The sequence below is a fragment of the Dermacentor andersoni genome, chromosome 8, assembly GCF_023375885.2.
Source record: "Dermacentor andersoni chromosome 8, qqDerAnde1_hic_scaffold, whole genome shotgun sequence".
Classification (NCBI taxonomy): Eukaryota; Metazoa; Arthropoda; class Arachnida; order Ixodida; family Ixodidae; genus Dermacentor; species Dermacentor andersoni.
The window spans coordinates 133,838,256-133,860,422 of NC_092821.1; the positions used below are offsets into that span (position 1 = coordinate 133,838,256).

General features: G+C 49.6%; 1 protein-coding gene across 1 annotated transcript in view; it reads left to right on the forward strand.

The window, feature by feature from the left end:
• Positions 1-22,167, forward strand: part of LOC126526034 (guanylate cyclase 32E) — a 30,539-nt gene continuing 8,372 nt past the window's right edge. Inside the window, exons 1-17 of the mRNA XM_055067813.2 lie at positions 1-334; positions 1,367-1,564; positions 2,218-2,515; positions 4,198-4,344; positions 5,064-5,239; positions 6,377-6,512; positions 6,973-7,130; positions 8,186-8,276; positions 8,517-8,589; positions 9,882-9,999; positions 10,768-10,992; positions 11,624-11,800; positions 13,683-13,860; positions 16,022-16,171; positions 18,878-19,094; positions 21,015-21,155; positions 21,337-21,460. Of these exons, the coding sequence (XP_054923788.1) occupies positions 155-334; positions 1,367-1,564; positions 2,218-2,515; positions 4,198-4,344; positions 5,064-5,239; positions 6,377-6,512; positions 6,973-7,130; positions 8,186-8,276; positions 8,517-8,589; positions 9,882-9,999; positions 10,768-10,992; positions 11,624-11,800; positions 13,683-13,860; positions 16,022-16,171; positions 18,878-19,094; positions 21,015-21,155; positions 21,337-21,460 (2,787 nt within the window). The 5' untranslated portion in view covers positions 1-154. The remainder of the gene's footprint in view (positions 335-1,366; positions 1,565-2,217; positions 2,516-4,197; positions 4,345-5,063; positions 5,240-6,376; positions 6,513-6,972; positions 7,131-8,185; positions 8,277-8,516; positions 8,590-9,881; positions 10,000-10,767; positions 10,993-11,623; positions 11,801-13,682; positions 13,861-16,021; positions 16,172-18,877; positions 19,095-21,014; positions 21,156-21,336; positions 21,461-22,167) is intronic.

Sequence of the window (22,167 nt, forward strand, 5' to 3'; positions counted from 1 at the left end):
CTCTTATAGAAGCATTCGGCGAGCAGCACTGCTTCTTTTTCATTGTGAAACTTGTAGACTTCATTCGAGGATACACCGAGGAAGCAACGTAAAGAGAAGTTGTAGCGTCGGTCAGTCCTTTCGAGTTCAAGCACAACTGAGCGATCGGCCAAAGATGTTCGAGAGAGCTATCGCTGTTCTTCTTGTTTTTCTCTCTCGGCAATCGGCGTACACGAGAACGAACGAAACTCTCATCCTCGGCTACCTGACGGGATCCCAGCGACTTCCCGGTGACCGGAGCTACCGACGTCCAGGACTGGCTATTTCCGGTGCGCTCACACTAGCAGTCGACAAGGTAACATGACATTGAACAAATCGTCATTCCACTCTTGAGTTCATTCGCCTGACTTGTAAGAACGCTCGTATGTACAACCTTGCTTGCTTTTGTGTAACGTTTTGGCTCCGTCGCATGATGTATCTGTGTGCGCATGAACTATGCCACGCCTCCTATTGTAGACAGCGTGGCAATGCTACGTGGATGTTTATGACAGGTTCACATAAACAAACAAACAAACAAACAAACAAACAAACAAACAAACAAACAAAAACTTTCACACGCTAGAACAGCTCGCCGTAAGAGCAAACGCCAGTTAATCCCGATGTCAGACATATTCTTATCGATAACGGCAGGCTGATGACAAGCGGTCCCAGTTTATTTATTACTACACTTTCACTTGCAATTTGCTCTCCGTATGCAGGGAACCTTTGTAAAAGGATGTGCCTTATGATGACACTTAGAACGTTTGGCGCCTTTTGCAACTGTTAGGACAGTTCAATAAAGTGCATAATCGAGCAGGATATTCGTCTTTCACTGATACTTACGACACCATATACGCAGGGATCGAAAACTCATCCTGAACGCAATTCATACCCTTGATGCTACGCAATCCTCATAGTTCTCCATTAAGAGAGCACGAGGAACAAACCCCGTGCACTTGTGTACTATCGCGACGACGGCGGCACTACAGCAGACGTACCTAACAGGGAGTGAACAGTGGCTGAACAGCACTGAACCAGAGTGCGCAGCCTAAGCCGCAGCTGAAGTTTCACGGACCGTCTTCCATATAGACAAACCGCAGAGCTTGACGTCAAGGAGATGAACATTGAGGTAGTTTCTTGTTGTTGTTTTTTCAGCCAGGACACTCACGCAACAAATACGCGTTCTCAACACGTTGTGGTTAAGCCACATCAACACCGCCATCATCATCACCGCTGCCACCCTCCCATATGTTTCGGTATTCCGTAAAATATTATACGCATATACTCAGAATGCCAAATCTCTGCGAATGGTCTATAACCTATACCACCACTCGCGGTGTAAATGCAGGTGAACCTGCGGGCTCCGCTGTCGGGCGGCCTCCGCCTGGGCGTGCTCGTCGCCGAGACCTTCGGCCGAGAGCGGCACAGCGTGCTGCAGACGGCGCGCCTGTGGCGCCAGAACGTCTCGGCTTTCATCGGGCCCCAGGAGACCTGCATCCACGAGGCCTACTTGGCCGCCGCCCTCAACCTGCCCATGGTGTCCTACGTGCGTGCTTCTATAGATGCGCAGACCGCAGATCCCTTCATCGAGTGTCTTTGACTGTTCGTGCACGGTACTGCTGTTTACGGAATGCCCGGGACATCGGGGACGCGGACGAGAGCAGCAATGCTGGTGACGTCGTCTTTTGGCGCTGGCGTGAACTAACAGCACAGAAAGCAGCCTCTAAGCCTGATATCGGAGGCTGTGTTTAGTAGCATGGGTTGCAAGTACCGCGTTCCATTTATTTGTTAGTGCAAAGACGTAGGCTGCAACAATGACTAACGTTTATTGGATTTGTTTTATTGCGATAGCAAATATATGGACTATCCGGGCGCATTTCCGCCGTCGGCGTCGCCGTGATATTCTGTATAAAGTCCGAGTGCGATGACATCGCGACCGCGCGCCGTGTACTGTGGTGGCTCGATCTCGCGCGTGAAAGGGAGGAGGGCAGGGAAGAAGCGCGCCGTCTTCCATCGCGCGCAAGGCAGCAGGAAAGGGGCGTTTCTTTTGACAAAGAATGTACATCACAGTTTTGCTTGGGCCGTGAGGATGGAAAGAATAGGAAAGTAGACGGATCGTTAGAGTATAGGACCCCGGGGCTCGTCAGTGCTCATGCTTTAATTGGCTTCGTTTCTTTTGACAAAGACTGTACATCGCAGTTTTGCCTGGGCCGCGAGACCTCGGACAAGCAGCGCTTCCCGACTTTCGCTCGCACGCGTCCACCCGAGACTCACATCTCCAAGTCGGTGGCCGCGCTGCTTGCCCACTTCGGTTGGCGACAGGTGGCGCTGTTCTACGCCTCGCGGTTGGGTCACGTGGCCGATGGCGTCATGTCGACGCTGACGTCGCACGGCGTCCGGCTGCGTCACGTGAGCTCGTGGAACGAGACCTACCACTACGGCTACGGACCGAGTCCGTTCGAGACGATGCTCAAGGACGCTGCGCCAAAGGCGAGAGGTGGGCCCCACAGACATCACTGAAGGTGCGGCTGACATCTCCTGAACTGTGCGGTATTGTGCATAGGGTGTTTTTCACGTTCGGTCGCACCAAGTTTTTCTTATTTAACTTCTTTGTAATATATAGCGCAATGCCGTTTCATGCAGCTCGGTTCCTTTTGCAAATTAACAAGAATTACCAAAGGACTTCGAAACAATTATTTTCTTTAGGACACATATTGTAATTACACTAATAAAGCTAATGTGTGCGGAAGCAATGTCCGCAGACTATTTAGACTAAGCATCAGTTTCAATACGTCCGCCTTTCAAAACCCCAAAACGTGCAATGCGACACATGGGCGTCCCCTAGTGCGTAGAATGTTGTCTCAGGCGCTGAATGCATTGTACGAAGAACAGAGAGCTACATATTGGCACGTCGGACTGTGACGCATTATTTAGCTTATCACAGGTAGCGAGCTGGACGGTGAAAATAGAGTTGGGTGTCATGCATTGACGTCATCGAGGTCGCAGTGTTGTTGTACAGCCAGCGCGGTGAAAAGCTGTGCGTTATGTCATCTGATCCGTCTATCTCGGGCAGCGAATATAACTACAAAATGGCGTACGTGACGTCACGTGAATACTCAATTGGCACACATGACGCTCATGGATGGCATATAACGGTCACTCTGTCGAGAATAGTCGCAGAGGTCTTGCACCAATGTTTCTCGAGACCTATGGTTGCAACTGCTAGTCGTTGGACCTATAGTCACGACCTACTCTGGCGAATAGGCCTTGTCCATGCGCCTCGCAGCGCGATTCTCTTAGATATTAGGGCGCTTTAGTGTAACGTTCCGCTGTAAAAAAAAAAATATTTTCTAGCTTTAAGTGCATATATTTTGTCCCCAAACACTAACCATCATATGTCTTGCTTGCGTTTTTTTTTTACTCTGCGCTCGGTACTTTCCTGTCAAGAATGCTATGTCATGCTGATAACGCGCATGCCATTCTGGACCTGAAATTATCGAGCGCGCAGCGCTAATCAAAGGAAAGCACGCAAAATAGATGACTATTAGTGTTTGGAGACGAGAAAAAACCCTAAACTGTGCAAGCTTTTTTTTAGTGTAGCGCTCCATTGTTACGGATACGGTTTACACAAGTGAACAAGTGAAGGGGAGGTGGGGGGTCGCGGTACTTTGGGAAGGTGCAGGTGGGGTTCCACGAGGCCAGAAAGTTTGGCAACCCCTGCGACATGGTACAGATAGTTTGTACAGATGTCATCGCGGCCGCCATTTATGAGTACTAGCACGTCTACAGGCGGCGTAGGCAAGCAGCGTGACAGGATGAGAGCACGACAGACGCGTCTTGCATCGAACGACAAAGCGATAACAGTGATAAACCGGTGGAAAAACACTCGTCGTCAAAAAGCAAAACAATGCGCTCGTGGTGCTACGGTGCCCTGACGTCATCGTGGCGGCCATGTTTGGGTACTAGCAGGGTGAGAGCTGCGTCAGTGACGTCACGTAAAAACTGTCTATAAGCCGCGGCGAGTTTGTGCTCGGTGGACGTCGCTTAACCGCAGTACGTGTAAAGTATAGGCAGGTTGCCGAAGCGGAGACGTTGACTTTAGGGCGGCATTCGGTCTGCAAAAAAACACAAAAAAGCTTTCTTTAGTTGTGCAGCGCGTGGAATGGCCGTTACGCGCAGTGTTCATCGTGCTGGGCCAGTACTTCGAGCACATCGGCCTCATGGCGAGCCTGGAAGCCCGCGGACTGCTGCAAGGCGGAGAGTACTTCGTCGTCGGCGTCGACGTCCAGCAGTACGACGTCGAAGGGCCCACTCGTTATCTTACTGGTCAGTTCTTTTTTTTTTTTTCGTGCGTAGGAGCACTGCGAATGTGTTTTTTTTTTTTTATTTGGCCAGAACCGCATTATGTAATGATCCTTTTTTCGTTATTGTTCATTTCTTGTCACCCGTTCCAGCGAATGACCGATATCGGCAATAACGAATGCCCGGATCGAGTCAATGACGAAGGGCGCGAAAGAGCCTAAACTGAAAAGAATGTTTAACCATAGTGGCTCATCAGTTTATCGAAATCTACAAAGGCAGTGCTTTAGGGGTGCTGTAAAGCAGAAAGGCCTAAAAGAATAAAATGAGCATAATGGGCAGGTGCCTCTCTTGCGAGCCACTATAATATGGTTACGCATTCGACAAAGGAAAACAGGGGGAAAGTTCGTCGGTGTTCTCTCTAGCAAATGTAGTCTGAACACGTTCGTTCGCTCTCTTTGCGCTGCCGCGACCAATAATGCGCAAGAATGCAAGCTCTGTAAACATTAAACGCGACTCCTCGGTAATCCGCAGCGGACGTGACGACAGGAAAGAAGCGGATTCGGGTGAGTCCTGGGATGAGTATTCAAGCGCTTATACTTGTCACGGAGTGCACAAACACGGGCGAGAAACGTATTCGTATACGTATTTGCGCTGTGTCTTTTTTCCAATCCACCTCGCGTTTAAGTGGCCCCCGATCCTCGGAGCCACGGTGAAGGTGACAACATTCTTCTTCTTCGCGGTAGGTCTATTCCGAGAGGAACCGGACCCTTCAGTGGTGCGCGCTTATCGCTCCTATCTGGGCATCGTGGGCTCCCCGGCCTCGGGATTCGAGGAGTTTTCGGTGGCCGTCAACAAGTACATGCAGAGGCCGCCATTCAACATCGTCAACGCCGCTGACACCATTGGAGGCAGGAAGAAGGTCGGCCCTTCCAAATCCACAACTTCCAATAAGCTGCGAGATGTATTGTGTTATATCTTTCAAGAGCTCGGAAAGTTGGTCGAGATTGTATACGGATTCGCTACTGGAATTGAGAAAACTCAGCGCGAAAAAAGAACGCGAACAATGGAGAGGAGAAAAAGACCACGTACCACTTGCCTTGTCCTTTACTAAGCTCTCTTTTCCACGTTCTTTCTCACACTGATTCCCTTTTTTTTTCGTTTCAGCCCTGTATACCTTTATGGCGGGAACACGGCTAACCAAGGGCTGTATGCATTCATCATGTCTCTAACAAAACTGAAAGTTGACCGAGGTGATATGTACGTTAATGGCGAAAAAACGGCGCAAAAATTTAGATAGGGATGCAAGAAAGGATCTATCGTTCTGTTCCCTCTTGAGCCAGTGTCTTAATTACTGCCTTGTTTTCCCACTCTGAAAGTCTCCAGTACCGTTCTCGCGTAACTTAAATAAAAAAAAATGGATTCAATTATATAGGTCGGCAGATTACGCTGATCTTATTGTTCATTTATTTACTACATAATCCTTGTGGAAAATTCCCCTTAATTAAACATGAAAAACATTACCTCGATCCGCTTTTAGGCTATTATTAGAGCCAGATGATGAATGCAGCCCTTGGTTAAGCCGTGTTCCCGCCATAAAGGTGCACATAGCAGAATTTCTTTTTTTTCATTGAGACAAAAACGCCTTTGCTAATTACTCTCAGGTCGACTTGTCACTGTCGAAGCCAGCCTAGGTATCAGGCTTGTAAGATATAATGGTAAGATGGTAAGATATATAAAAGTGCTTTGTGTGGACAGTCGGAGATGGCAGCAGTGTCACGTAGAGTTGTCGAGGTGGGGCAGTTCAGCTCTTCCACGAGTAGATAAGAATGAGGATTGGACGAGGAATACACCCCTCCTTCAATTCCCAGTGTATCTTTACGACGACCTTCTATACAATGCGAGACAAACCGCGGGGCAGTCGCAACCAGCGCAGTGACGATTTCTCTCCGGGAATCTTGCGTTGTCGCGTATATAAAAAAAAGCTTTGGAAGAAGTGCGTCGCACTCTGTGAATACACTTCGGGCACTGCGAGAGACCGGGTGTCTACACGGCGCAGATTCCGTCGGAGGCCGCCTACCTGTACGACGCCGTCATGGTGTACGCGAGGGCCGTCAACGCCTGCGTCGAGCACGGGGGCGACTTCCGGAACGGCAAGCACCTGTTCGAGCACATGCGGGGACGATCCTACCACAGTGAGTGAGGCACACGCTTTCGCGGAATCCATTTGCGGCCCTTCTATGGGTGGCAGTGTCTGCGACTCGTTACGAAAGAGTGCCGTGGCAGTGTTAACAGAAAGTTTTAGATTAGGGGACGCCGGCCGCTTGCGTACGCAAGAACTAGAGGCCACGGTGCTGCGCATGCGCAGACTCCTACGTCTCGGTCTGCGCATGCGCAGTACCGTCGCCTCTAGTCCTTGCGCACGCAAGCGGCTGGCGTCCCCTAATCTAAAGCTCTCCAATATAGTCAGCGCGCAGTTGTCCCAGAAACACACCCGGGGCTATCGCCAGGCGGCCTATAATTTGCTCAAGAGCGCAATGAAATAAACGAAAGCTAATACGGTTTCATAGGTGTCGCTTTTTTTTACATAACGAACTGTAGCATATAGAACCGATAATCGGTACCTAGCTGTGGGCTGCCTATGATATCTTACAGGTGCCATGGGATACATGGTGCGGATGGACGACAACGGGGATGCCGAGGGCAACTACACTCTGATTGCGCGCAAGAAATCAGGCGGCCACGTGGGAGGCGCGTTCGGCCTCTTTCCCGTGGGAGTCTTCGAACTCTCCGGCAATGGATCGGCCCTGCCGGTAAGGGAAGCTCGACGAGCTAAAAAAGAAAGAGCGCGTTATCGGGGTGATTGGTTCATTGTTTGCGTGTTTACATAAGCGCCCATTTTGAACGAAGGCTAAAATTTATGACATCAAACAACACGAAATCAAAGAAACAGGAGACACCGATGTAATATACAGGGTGTCCCAGCTAACTTTAGCCAGAGTTTAAAAATATGCAAATGCCACGTAGCTGGATAAAACCAAGGTAATGTTGTTTGCCGTCGCTTGGAAATACTCAGATTATTACTTTTCATTTCATTAATTGGTTAATTAGTCTTAATTAATTATTCCAATAATTAACTTCTCAAGTATTATAATTAGATGAAAAGTGTCAATGAGAAAACTGTAGAGCAGCATGAAGAACTCCCGATACAGCTTTCTGTTTCTCAATACGTGCTACATAAGAGTGTTTTTCCGAGCGTGAAAGAAGCCCGCGAATACATGAAAAGTGCCTCGAGCGGCCAACTTTTTCAGATAAGAGGTGAAAACCACATGGGTTGTGAAACCACGGCTGGAAAAATAATTTCAAGCTAACCGTTATTTAGAGATATCATAGTTCGAGTAAACAAAGGTTTACTGTAATTTTTTAGCGCTATCAAAGCTTCGCCTTTCAGACGTAACTGTGATTTTTTTTTCTCTCAGCTGTTGAGAAATTTCTTTTTTTTTTTCGAGGTGATTTTCTTGCTAAGTTCTTAGTAGAGTGCGTAATTTTTCAGCTCCTGTAATCGTCCTCAACTATTTCCGTTGTTTTCTAGTCATAAGTAGATATGTCTTGTTCCAGTTCCATCGGACTATTGCCCAATCTGCCATAAATGGTATTCGCCGTCAGTATAGAGGGAAACTAAACCAGAACAACGACTCTTTCTGCGTCGTTCGTTTCACCTTCGTTCAACATGGGCTTTTATGCCAACCTACAGACTCCTTGAGCTGAAATAACAGACTGGGCACTTCTTTTCCCCAATGTGTGTTCGCAGTTTGGTCTTATCAGAAATCGTATTTTATTTTATTTCTTACTTTCTTCTTCGTCGAAGGTCTTGAAGCTCTTCGACACAATTGAATGGATCAAGGGAGCGCCTCCAAGGGACGAACCTCCATGTGGCTTCAGCGGAGAGAAATGTATCTGTACGTTCAGAAAGGCAGCAATGTACAAACTATCGGTAACTTTCATGTAATTGTGCTTGTTAACGGGATTTTCGCCCGCTGTAACACATGGTTACGTTGTTCGTAATCTTTGTTTTGCAACAAACACGTTTTTTTCTTTTCTTTCGTTTTCTCTCTTTTTTTTTTCGGGGGGGGGGGGGGGTACCTAAGTCGGTTTCATCTGCCCCTCCTTTTCTCTTTTTTTACTCGTGGACACGAAAGTGTGGAAGATTCTGGGCAGCATCTCCTGCGGCGTGCTTGTCCTTCTAACGATAGTCGCTTTCGCAGCCTACAGGTGAGTAGTACGAGATAGTTCCTCATTTTGGTCCCGCAGTCAGAACTTTGTGCCAATTATACATAACTAGTCATGCCCTTGTACGACTAATCGAAACGCGGCAACCTGTGAAGTCGCTGCAACTATCACCAGATGACAGTTTTATAACTTACAGCACAATGAAGTTAGACGTAACGTTAAAAGACGGGAAGAGAGCGGTGTGGATCAGAAAGCAAACGTCGATAGCCGATATGCTAGTTCAGATTAAGAGAACGAAATGGAGCTGGGCAGACCATGTAACGAGTAGGGCAGGTAACCGCTGGACCATTAGAGTTACAGAATGGGTGTCAAGGGGAAGGAGGCGCAGTCGAGGACTGCAGAAAACTAGGTGGGGTCAAGAAATTACGAATTCTCCAGGCACAAGTTGGAATCAGCTTGCGCAAAACAGGGATAATTGGAGATCGCTGGGAGATGCCTTCGTCCTACAGTGGACATAAATATGGGCTCGTGATGGTGATTATGACAATGAAACCAGGAAAAACACCAGCTATGTTAACTATCTTTAACTGCAATGTTGTTGTGTGTGAGGGTTAAGTTAACAATATAGACTTCGTATTATAAGTAAAGGAAGATGTAATGGGAAGGAGAGACAACGTGCCACAAGTGGGATTTGAACCCGCGAGCTCCGTCCGCATGAGGTGCGTTGTGCCTTGCCACATGAGCTGCGGCGGCGGCAGCGGCTGGCTCTTCATCCACGCTTTTTGCTGCTTGTGTGCTCCCATTTATAACCTACCCCTAGAAGTGTTAGCCTATAGCATCACTCGTGGTCATGGTGGCGGACGTGTCTTTTGGGCCAATGATTTCTCGGCCGGGGGGACCCACCAGAAGAAAAAAAGTCTTGCGAGCTCTTAGGCTAACTTCGCAAGTATACTCACACACCGGTGTGATTGAGTCAAGGACATTCGCAATCTTGGACAGCACGTCGCCTTATGATCCAGCTTGTGCTTGCACATGTATTGCGAAACATTGAAACGGGTGAAAACGAACGGAATTCTAGAATATCACCCGTCCGCCCCCGACGGCCTTCTCTGGACTTAGTTCACGTGCACGCGTATTATACAGCGCGCAGCGAGATAAGCCGTCAGATCTTTCATTTCTCTTCGGCTATCGATGTTCATTGACGGGGCACTCATTGGCAAAGTTAGAACGACAGCGTCCCCACATAACGGAAAGAAAGAACGCGTCGGCCATTTTTTTTTTTTGCCTTCCTGTCTTTTTTCCTTCCTTCTTTCTTTCTTTTTGCCTGTCTTCAGGTACTGGACATACGAGCAGGCGCTGGACAGGCTGCTCTGGAAGCTGGACTTCCACGAGATACACATGCGAGGAGGTCCCACGGGGCAGCAGCAGGCCCCCAAGACGGTATCGTGCGCGGTACGTTCCGAGATGGTGCGGGGCCGTTTGTTAATCGAAACGCCGAATGCAGAGCGACTGCGCGGCCGAGACGATGGACCGCGTCCGGTGCGATTAGCGGGATGCACGAAAGGGTCACTGAAGCCGCGGGTCTGCCGCTGCACCGAGAAGAACTGAACCACACAAAAACGTCCGAGACTCTAGTGGCGACGGACAGCTCCGATGTAGGAGTGGAATTTCACGTTTCTGTAAGGAAGTGCGCGCGATTATGAACGCGCACGTGTACGTTAGATGACGTTGTACAGCTTCTTTCGAAACTAAATCTATGCTTAAAATGTTTGATAATATTGCAATGAGGTAGGATCCGAGGCTACGTCAGGTATATGCAGATGTATAATGCAGACTGTGCATAATGCACGTATGTCGGCACATGCGTATGCGTTCGTGTATTTGTATTTGTGCATAACTTGTTCTGCCAAAATAAATGCTACTACTACTAATAATAATCTGAACTGTTCCCCCAACGTTCTCTCACTCTATAACTTTCCTATCCCCCTCTCCACTCGTTGAACTCCCGGACTTCTTTCTCGCAGATGACTTCCGGCACTCAACGCTGTGTCGCGGTGTTTTAAATGATCTAGGGTAACCATGACAGGGCTTCTAACCACTCTAGCCATACATCTGTCTCACTCAAACTTCGACGGACCGTGCTTCTCGCGCCGAAGCCCATATTCGCCGGATGTCACAAAGTGTCACGTGTTCCCCACGTGCCTCGCACGTCACTCACAGAGCCACGGCGCCAGCGGTCTCTCCGACAACGGCGACGGCGGCGGATGCGACGGCCTCGTGCCGGGGCCGACGTCATCGCAGCTATCGCTGTCGTCACAACCCGAGTTCCGCTACTCGCAGCTCTACGCTCCGGTGGGCGTCTACCGGGGCCGCCTGTGCGCCGTCAAGCGGATCCGCACGAGGTCGCTGCTGCTCACGCGCACGCTCAAGAGGCAGCTCAACGTGGTGAGGTGTTTGCCAGGTTGCCAGCACGGTGAAGTTGCCAGCGCAAAATCGAAGGGAACAACAAAAGGAGTACACTGACACCGTCAAACGCTGGTTCAAATTCAAACAAATTCAAACACAAACAAACAAAAGATAGATATATCGCGTCGTGGAGGATTTAGAACTGCGCCCTCCATTTGGCAATTGAGGTATCGTTATTGGAAGCCAAACCTGTACATATTTTTGGAATCGAACCCTCAATGTAGGATGCGGGAGTTTCTGAAATAGGTTATGCTGCAGCAGCATTAGTTTTACGAGTACTACATGCACCCCAATGGCTGTAAACTGTCATATACATGCACATCTCATTTACATCCTTGTCCGGTAACTTCAATATTTGACTTACGATCTTGGTGTTTTAATTAGCCTTCGTCGATTCTGTCGGTTACGTTTAACGAAGTAACGTTGCAATAACTTCCAAATGAACAAAATTGCGAATATCTGGCGCTTATAATAAAGGCTATGCTGCAGCGAAGGTTCACGTGTGACTCTCTCCGGGCCTGTACGCAAGGGTGTAGGGAGTGTGTCGCGTAAGTGCATTCGCGTCCTTTGCAACCCTCCGTGTCTCTCGCTGTGCCCTTCTTCGAAGCAGCTCCGCGACCTTCGGCACGACAACCTCTGCTCTCTGGTGGGCGTGTGCGTGGAGCCTCCCAACGTGTGCGTCGTCACCGACTACTGCAGCCGGGGAAGCCTGCGCGACCTCCTGGACAACGAGGACATCCGCCTGGACAACATGTTTGTCGCCTCGCTCGTCGCCGACCTTGTGCGGGTGAGCGCGGGGGACTTTAACCACCGATGCAACAGTAACTAACGCAGAAAGTTGGGCTAGTTGGTGTTGGTGTAGTGGCTGTGACATAGTTAGCAGCGCGGGAAAGACAAACGAAAAGAAGAAAGGGTGGGACAGGAGAGGGCGCTAAAGCTCTCTCCTGTCCCAACCTTTTTTGTTTGTTTTCTTCGCGCTATTAACTGTGATAGCGACGTAACAGCCTTCGCCGAACGTCCTCAGCAGGTGACGACGCAGAAAAAGAAGAGGTGAACCATCAGATCAGACAAACAGAAAATGTCTGAGCTTTTCCTTGGCTATATATACACGGACCTCAGTAACAGCTCAAGATTAGCCTCCGTCCATCTCACGTATACTATCGTATCTGACTTAGAGTAGCTCAGCACATCATATCTAGCTCTCGAGTTGCACCATGCAGGGTCTGCTGCTCAGTCGGGCCATATTGTGGTCTTATGTCTGTAAGACCCTATAGAAAAAAAAATGGCTGTGGCTTAGCTAAGGTTAAGCCCAGGATGCGAAGCATACTAGCCTTTATTTTAGTTGTTGAACCACTGTTTAGCCTGGTGAACTGCTGTTGCTTGGCTATATTTGGTTCGGCTAGACGAAGAAACAACTCATGCGTTACTCTGCTTCGCCTTCAGGAGTGGAACGCGACAGCGTTCCCGTCGACCCGCCAAGGGGTGTAAGACAATGGGCTACGGCGCAGCGACTACGCGCCCCGCATTGGACGCGGTGAGCGTCGAGCAACGCAGCGTTCGGCGCGGCAACGAAATGTGCGCCTGAGCAAGCGACGCACGCCTGAGCCTTAGAAACAGCTCGTTTCTAAGGCAACACCGCATTCACTAGAGGCGCTTTTGTACCGCTTTGAAGCATCGTACTCGTGGCTCAGTGGTAGCGTCTCCGTCTCACACTCCGGAGACCCTGGTTCGATTCCCACCCAGCCCATCTTGCAAGAGTTGAGCCAAAGCCACCTAGAAAATCAGTCTCTGTAGCACGCCGCAACCTTCGCTTCTCATTCCAACGAGCAGCTCTGTCTCCAGGAGGCATCTCACCTCGTGAGTGTCTAGCAGAGGCAAGCGCAGCTGCTTATATACCGCCGCGACGCCGCGAGCGACGGCGCGAGTTGGAGCCCCGTTTCTCCTCTGTCGTGACGTCACGGTGTCACGTGGTATTGCAGGCGACACCGCCGCGCCTGAGGAGCTGGGTTGAGCTCTCGTAATATGCTTCGCATAAAACTGCTAAGCGGACATCACAAAGTTGTCCACGACTCTTACCCGCTCAAGTGTCCTTACCGTCGAGGGTATCGTAATGTACTGTCCTTCGCCAGAAAATGTGACAATTGTAAACATTATGTGTACATCATTCTCAGGGAAGCTAGAAAATGTGTCGACCATGAGGGGAATTTGTGAACCGCTGTGGCATCCTTATAATCAGGTGGATCTGGTCCGACAAGCACGCTTCTCTGTGTCTAGCTACTGATAAATGCAGTGGCGAATAACGTCTCTAATCGTTCATGCACTGGCACACCCACTCGACCCGTGATTGCTGCTAGATCTCACGAAGACGAGTGCGCTTTCTAAAACGTTAGGAACGGCGATTAGATAACGCACTGTGGTTCTTACATGGATGTCACCAACGTGCCAACTACAATAACTCGAGTTCAATGGCAACTTCGATACGTCCGCTTACCAGTTTCTCTATAGGGTGTTACAGAAATATGTGTCCGCAATATGGCCCGACTAAGTAGCAGATTCTGTCCGGTGGTGTGTGTGCGTATGGATACAGCGGGGATCTGGCCTCATTTGTAGACCCGCAGATCGCCTGTGAGAAGATTCATCGACACTCATTGGTCCTCTCGGTGGTCCAGGGCATGCTGTTCCTGCACGAGAGTCCTGTGCGCAGCCATGGCGACCTGCGCTCGGCCAACTGCCTCGTCGACAGCCGCTGGGTCCTCAAGGTGGCCGACTTTGGACTGGCCCAGATCAAGCGCAGCGCGGGTGACGACGGTCACCACGGCAACGGCCAAAGACAGTCCAGGGAACACAGCTGAGTGTCACTTGTCCGTACGGGGAAATGCGGGAGAATCGCGAAGGGGAGGGGCGAAACGTGGAAGTCTGCAGTGCAGGAAGAAGCGTTCTCCTTTTGTACCGTTCACTGCGTGTGGCGGACGCTTTGGCCGAGCACTAAACCCGAACCGTACCTGTTATCTTCGCAATGTATGACCTCACTGAGGAGTAGATCTTGCTTAGCGTCGTGTGTACCGCGATGTGGCCACAACGGGCTCTGGCCTCACTTAAGTACGTCCTGCTCAACGTCGACTTTGAGCAGGACGGATTTAAGTGAGGCCATAGTTTTACAGACGATCGCCTGTAAAAAAAAAACTTCCTTTTACAGACGATCCTTTAAACCTGGCCAGCGATCAACGATCATCGCTGTACAATCAACAAAAGATGATCATCGCTGTAGTATTTAACGAAGGTAACCTTTTTTTGTCGGAACGATGGCTCCAAACTGACTTATACCCCCCCCCCCCCCCCTTGTTATTGCGCAAGTGTCCGCGCCTACCGAACACGGCTTCATCTCTGGTGCTTTTCGACACGCGGTGTAAACTTGTGAGCGCTAGTTGTCACGGTAGCGACCGCTTCGCTTTGACGAAGTAGCCAACTACTTTCCCTGTAAGCACGATTTCTTGCCTTTTGCTTTGGACAGCAAGGCCGCCGTTTAGTTATCTTGGTTTGGTGCGTCGTGTTTCGTACGTGAACCATTAATTCAATTCGACTTTTTATTAATACGCATTTCCTTTCGCGTGTATCATAAGAGAAATAAAGGATTTAAAGAAGGATCTAAAAACGGACGGACGGACGGACGGACGGACGGACGGACGGACGGACGGACGGACGGACGGACGGACAGACAGACAGACAGACAGACAGACAGACAGACAGACAGACAGACAGATAGATGGATGGATGGATGGATGGATGGATAGATAGATAGATGGATGGATAGATAGATAGATAGATAGATAGATAGATAGATAGATAGATAGATAGATAGATAGATAGATAGATAGATAGATAGATAGATAGATAGATAGATAGATAGATAGATAGACAGACAGACAGACAGACAGACAGACAGTTAGATAGACAGACAGACAGATAGATAGACAGACAGATAGATAGACAGACAGACAGACAGATAGACAGACAGATAGACAGACAGACAGACAGACAGACAGACAGATAGATAGATAGATAGATAGATAGATAGATAGATAGATAGATAGATAGATAGATAGATAGATAGATAGATAGATAGATAGATAGATAGATAGATAGATAGATAGATAGATAGATAGATAGATAGAAAATGGCTGTGGCTTAGCTAAGGTTAAGCCCAGGATGCGAAGCATACTAGCCTTTATTTTAGTTGTTGAATCACTGTTTAGCCTGGTGAACTGCTGTTGCTTGGCTATATTTGGTTCGGCTAGTAGAAGAAACAACTCATGCGTTACTCTGCTTCGCCTTCAAGAGTGGAACGCGACAGCGTTCCCGTCGACCCGCCAAGCGGTGTAAGACAATGGGCTACGGCGCAGCGACTACGCGCCCCGGACTGGACGCGGTGAGCGTCGAGCAACGCAGCGTTCGGCGCGGCAACGAAATGTGCGCCTGAGCAAGCGACGCACGCCTGAGCCTTAGAAACAGCTCGTTTCTAAGGCAACACCGCATTCACTAGAGGCGCTTTTGTACCGCTTCGAAGCATCGTACTCGTGGCTCAGTGGTAGCGTCTCCGTCTCACACTCCGGAGACCCTGGTTCGATTCCCACCCAGCCCATCTTGCAAGAGTTGAGCCAAAGCCACCTAGAAAAGGCGCAGCTGCTTATATACCGCCGCGACGCCGCGAGCGACGGCGCGAGTTCGAGCCCCGTTTCTCCTCTGTCGTGACGTCACGGTGTCACGTGGTATTGAAGGCGACACCGCCGCTCCTGAGGAGCTGGGTTGAGCTCTAGTAATAGATAGATTCTATCCTGGATGCGGCGGCCTTATTTTGATGGGGGTGAAAACACACGTGTACTTAGATTTAGGTGCACAGTAAAGAACCCCGGTTGGTCCAAATTTCTGGAGTCCCTCACTACGGCGTGCCTCATAATCAGATCATGGTTTTGCCACATAAAACCCTATAATTTTTCTTTAACCAACGCAGGACTTCTGTGGCGGGCTCCTGAACTCCTGCGTGACCCGGATGCACCACCGGAAGGGACGCCACGAGGTGATGTCTACTCGTTTGGCGTAGTGCTCTTCGAGATGCTTGCCAGGTCGGGACCTTTCGGCAAGACTACGCTCACAGCCGCCGGTGAGCTGAAAGATTCCTCAACAGCATCTGTATCGTCTTGCTCGTCCTTCTACTGCGCCGTCTGGTCAAGGCTATATAGGTTACAATATTCATTCTTGTCACGCGAGACCAGAATTGCCGATCATGCATACATGCCGCCGTCACTTCTAAGGTTGGACGCGCGCTGCTCCATCTGGAAGGCCGGGCGCATGCGCACCTAGTCCACAGAGCTGCCGCGAGGTGTCAGCTTTCAGTACTCGAGCACTTATGGAGTACTTGAGCAAAATGGAGGAAAAGAACCGTGAAGCTTACGAGCAAGTATGCCTCCTGTTTGGTGAGCAACACAGAAACAAAGAACGTCGAGCGGAAAGTCAGAGAGGTTTAGATAATCTCACGGGTGGCGGCAATGGAAAAGAAGCCTGCCATGAGTAACTGCTTAAGAGGAAAAAACGAAATCAGGAAAGAAACAATTTATGATAACTCAAAGGGAAGCTCATTACTTTTCGAAGCGAGATCAGAATGCCTTTGCACACGCAATTATAAAGCGAGATCTAAGAAGGAAGACGAAGCATGTGCTTGCTTCGGTAAAGCTAGGGAAACGATGGAGCATGTTTTATTAGTATGTGAAAATATCGGCCCAGCGGTCGATTTAGCCTCCTTGAAAGCCTTTGGGTTTCAAGGGCTTCAAGCAAGGGGGAAAGGGGGAAAGTAAACACGTCCGCAATAGAGATTAGTAAGAGGCTATCGGAAGATTGGTGGAAGAAAATTAGGAAAACGACAAACTACGGAGGCGTACAAAAACGAAGTGAAACAATAGGGCTTCAGAAATGTTGGTTATGGGAATTCATCGTGTTTTTTTTTTATTTTTTTATCTTTTTAACATAGGTAGGACATCAGGCAATAAAATAACAAAAGCTTGGTGGCGCAACCCACCGCCCCGTTCCAAAGGGGACGCTCATAACATTCATCCATCCATACATCCATCCATCCATCCATCCATCCATCCATCCATCCACCCATCCAACCATCCAGCACGTAGGCACCGCTTTTGCCCCATAGAATTTCCTGGAAAATAAATTGCTACCCTCTAGGAAATTTTGGCACTAGTGCCTACAGGAGCTGCAATTATGGCGCTTCAGCCAGCACTGCAGTGACGGCCGGGTAGTGTCTTGCTTCGCTTACACTTCGTCATAACGGCTTTGCGATATTGCAAATCATTCCTTTTCAATAAAATATTGCGCTGCAAGAATTCTCATCGATTATGCACGTGCGCAGAGACTCGCAGTATTCTGAAAGAAACTGCGAAGGCATGGAAGTTTTGTAAAGCGTAATAAAGAACACTTCAAGAACGTGTGAAGCCGCAAGCACAAAAATTAGACAAATCCATACTACTCCTTCCTATAGCAGATGAACGACTTCGTTGCCAGGGGATCCCTTCTAGTAACTCCGGTAGAAAACGCACCCGTATTTAGCACCACCTTATAGCACCACATGGCAGAGTTGTCGAAGTTTCCTGTGCCCGAAAGGGACGTATGTTTCACACGCATCTGTAAGCTGGCTGCCTTGCAAAGCTGATCGGCACCCGGTAAGTCCTGTCGCCTGCTCCACTTTCTCGCAGAGATATTGGAGTCCGTCCGGCGCCCTCCTCTCCACCAATCGGGGACGGAGGGCGAGAAGGAAGAGTCACCCGTCAGGCCCTCGCCTTTATTGCCACAGGATCCTTTCTAGTAACTGCGGTAGAAAACGCACCCATAATTAGCACCACCTTATAGCACCACGTGACAAGAGTTGTCGAAGTTTCCTGTGCCTGAAAGGGACCTACATTTCACCACATATCTGTAAATTGACTGCCTTGCAAAGCTGATCGGTACCCGGTGAGTCCTGTCGCCTGCGCCACTTTCGCAGAGATCTTGGAGCGCGTCCGGCGCCCTCCTCTCCAGCAATCGGGGACGGAGGGCGAGAAGGAAGAGTCACCCGTCAGGCCCTCGCCTTTATTGCCACAGGATCCTTTCTAGTAACTGCGGTAGAAAACGCACCCATAATTAGCACCACGTGACAAGAGTTGTCGAAGTTTCCTGTGCCTGAAAGGGACCTACATTTCACCACATATCTGTAAATTGACTGCCTTGCAAAGCTGATCGGTACCCGGTGAGTCCTGTCGCCTGCGCCACTTTCGCAGAGATCTTGGAGCGCGTCCGGCGCCCTCCTCTCCACCAATCGGGGACGGAGGGCGAGAAGGAAGAGTCACCCGTCAGGCCCTCGCCTTTATTGCCACAGGATCCTTTCTAGTAACTGCGGTAGAAAACGCACCCATAATTAGCACCACGTGACAAGAGTTGTCGAAGTTTCCTGTGCCTGAAAGGGACCTACATTTCACCACATATCTGTAAATTGACTGCCTTGCAAAGCTGATCGGTACCCGGTGAGTCCTGTCGCCTGCGCCACTTTCGCAGAGATCTTGGAGCGCGTCCGGCGCCCTCCTCTCCACCAATCGGGGACGGAGGGCGAGAAGGAAGAGTCACCCGTCAGGCCCTCGCCTTTATTGCCACAGGATCCTTTCTAGTAACTGCGGTAGAAAACGCACCCATAATTAGCACCACGTGACAAGAGTTGTCGAAGTTTCCTGTGCCTGAAAGGGACCTACATTTCACCACATATCTGTAAATTGACTGCCTTGCAAAGCTGATCGGTACCCGGTGAGTCCTGTCGCCTGCGCCACTTTCGCAGAGATCTTGGAGCGCGTCCGGCGCCCTCCTCTCCACCAATCGGGGACGGAGGGCGAGAAGGAAGAGCCGCCCTTCAGGCCCCCGCTGTCTCAGCTGGCCGGGCCGTGGGACGTGGAGTACGTACGCGCCCTGCTGACCGAATGCTGGTCCGAGGCGCCCGACCAGCGACCGGACTTCAAAGCGGTGCGCGCCAGGCTGAGGCACATGCGTCGGGGACTGTGCGTTCATTTGTGCGTTATACACGGCGAATGCGAATGGGCTGGGGTGCGTTTGGCAGGCATTCTCAGATCGTGAACAGCAGGTGGCCATTGTCCCTCGAGAGAAAAGTGTATAACATCCGTGTCTTACCAGCACTCACGTACGGGGCAGAAACCTGGAGGCTTACGAAAAGGGTTCTACTTAAATTGCGGACGACGCAACGAGCTATGGAACGAAGAATGGTGGGTGTAACGTTAAGGAATAAGAAAAGAGCAGATTGGGTGAGGGAACAAACGCGATTTAGTGACATCTTAGTTGAAATCAAGAAAAAGAAATGGGCATGGGCAGGACATGTAATGAGGAGGGAAGATAACCGATGGTCATTAAGGGTTACTGACTGGATTCCAAGGGAAGGGAAGCGTAGCAGGGGACGGCAGAAAGTTAGGTGGGTGGATGAGATTAAGAAGTTTGCAGGGACAACATGGCCACAATTAGACCCTGATCGGGGTAGTTGGAGAAGTATGGGAGAGGCCTTAGCCCTGCAGTGGGCGTAGCCAGGCTGACGATGACACAGTGAATGAGTGCACGGGCGCGATCATTGTTAAAGAGCAACTCCGGCGATTTTTCGATGTCCACTGATATTAATAAAATTTTGAATATACGTTCTATTTTGCACGCTGATTACCTGTGCCAAACCATATGGCTGCGAGTCGTTTAGTTTTCCTGAAGATGAATTTTAAAGATCGGTTGCGTTCCCGACTCGTTACTTTTTACTGGCCACTCTGTGTTTGTGACGTCAGAGACTGAAATCGTCGCTTAAATCGCCGCTGCCTAGTTCGGAAACTGTAAAAGCTCCCTGTGTTGTCAGGATACATCATCAGCTTCGCTTCTTCGGCGTTAGCGCCAAGTGTACAGCGTGTTTGGCACGCGTTCTGCGTGTTTACATTATGGTAGTGTAGGATCTGACGTCATCGACTCATTGTGCTGTCACACGAATCAGCTACCCGTTTCGGTTTCCGTTACTGGTTTGTTGGTTATTTTAAATTACTGATGAATTTCTAAGCAAAGTGAATCATCCTAACGGTGACAGGACTGGGAATGCCATTTGAAAGTGACAATATCCTATGGTTAAAAAACGCCGGAGTTGCCCTTTAAGTTTACGGAATTTAAAAAGAAAATCGCCTGTGGCAGGTACCTCGAGCTGGATTATTCGAAGAGGCACGAGACATTACTAGCACGAGCAATCGAATGACGTAATTAACTACTTAAGAAAATGCAGTAATGAACTTTTTCATTAATTACTTTACGGCACATACGGCTATGTACGGTGAGTTCGCAAGACGTGTCCACCTGCAATGAATATCCAGGGTGACACCAATTTCGAGGTATCATTAGCCAAAGTTCGGGACGAGATACGCGGGTGCGTTCCAGATACTTTTGTGCGTCAATGCCTAAAAGAGCGTTCTGTTAAACAAGTAATTGTAACGCTGCTTTGTTACGGCGGGTTTGATGGCGAATGTCTCCAACCTGATGATGTTCTGAAAATTAATTTCAAGTGAACACGCATTGCAAGCTCACCGGCTACAATTCCGTAAATTGCTATATGTACCGTAAGCTAATGAATTAGGAAGTCAATTTGTGAATTTTCTTTAAGTCGCTCGATATGCGTTTCGATTTCCCGTGCTAGTAATGTCCGCCTCTCTGACTAATCCAGCTCAAGGACTAGAGTTATGTTGTCAGCATAAAGTGATCAAAAATTCCGTAAAGCTTGAAAATGATCACCCCCTATGTACTACACACATGCGGGACCCGATGCCACCGCAGATTACCGTTATTGTCACCGTGATGATGAGGACGAAAGCGATTATGGTGTTGATGACGACGATGATCATGTGGTCACTTTCGTGAGGTCTTTTTTCTTTATGTTTCGAACTTACCAGCAAGCCGAGCATCGTGGACAACATGCTGTCCATGATGGAGACGTACGCGACCAACCTGGAGGCCCTGGTGGACCAGCGCACCGACCAACTGGCACAGGAGAAGCGACGGGCCGACGCACTGCTGTATGAGATGCTGCCCAGGCAAGTGACATGTCCATGACTCCTCACGCGTCGCGTCTTGTTTTCATCAATCAACGTGGCCTGAAACGCTTGCTTCGCCTCAGCACGCATCTGGTTATCAGGCGGGCTGTATACTTGGAAACATACGGGCATAGAGACTGTGACGCATGCTAATGTAACTATAACTTGTTCTGAGTTACAGGACGGTGGCCGACCAGCTGAAGCGAGGAAAGAAGGTCGAGGCGGAGAGCTTCGACTCGGTCACCATCTACTTCAGCGACATCGTGGGGTTCACAAGACTATCGGCACAGAGCACACCCATGGAGGTCAGTGTATAGACACCTAAACGCTTCATTTTTTTTTTCTGTCTATCCCACCAACTTTGACGGTGCTGACTGCTGGCTCGCACGATATACGGCTCAGGAAGAGTCGGGGCTCGAACTATCCTCTGCGGGCACGTAATACGAGGTGGTTGACTGTGGTGGGTGGGCTCATTTCAGCAGGGTGGCCGGTTTACAAAGTGTGGCTTAGGACTCGAGCGCGAGCTGGTTCGCAAACGTGACGGGGAGCAGAGTCAGTACGCATTGAATAGCGGTTTGCAGCGCGAGATGCACACCCGTTCGCAAAACGCACGCGCGCGGTCGGGGCGGCGGCGTCTATCGACGTAACGGCAGCGATGAAACAGCCCGCGAACGGGCGTCACGTCTCGCTTACAGGTGCAGCCTAGATTGCTGGGAGAAACACACCTCGCAGGACGAGTTCTGTTCGATGGGCACAGTGTGTGCGATGGACACATAAGCCTGACGTAGACTGCGGTGTTGCGCGCCGCAAGTTTGCGTTCAGCGAAGCGTTTCCCGATGAAAACGCGTCCGACGTCGTCGTGTTGTGTATGACGGCAAACGATAGTTGAATAAGAACAGCCTTCCTCCGAAAACGCCAAGGAAGCTTCTCTCAAACCGCTTCCCACAGCGCGTGAATCCGCAATCTCCTTCTTTTTTTAAAAATGAAAACCGATATATCTCACAGCCAAAGA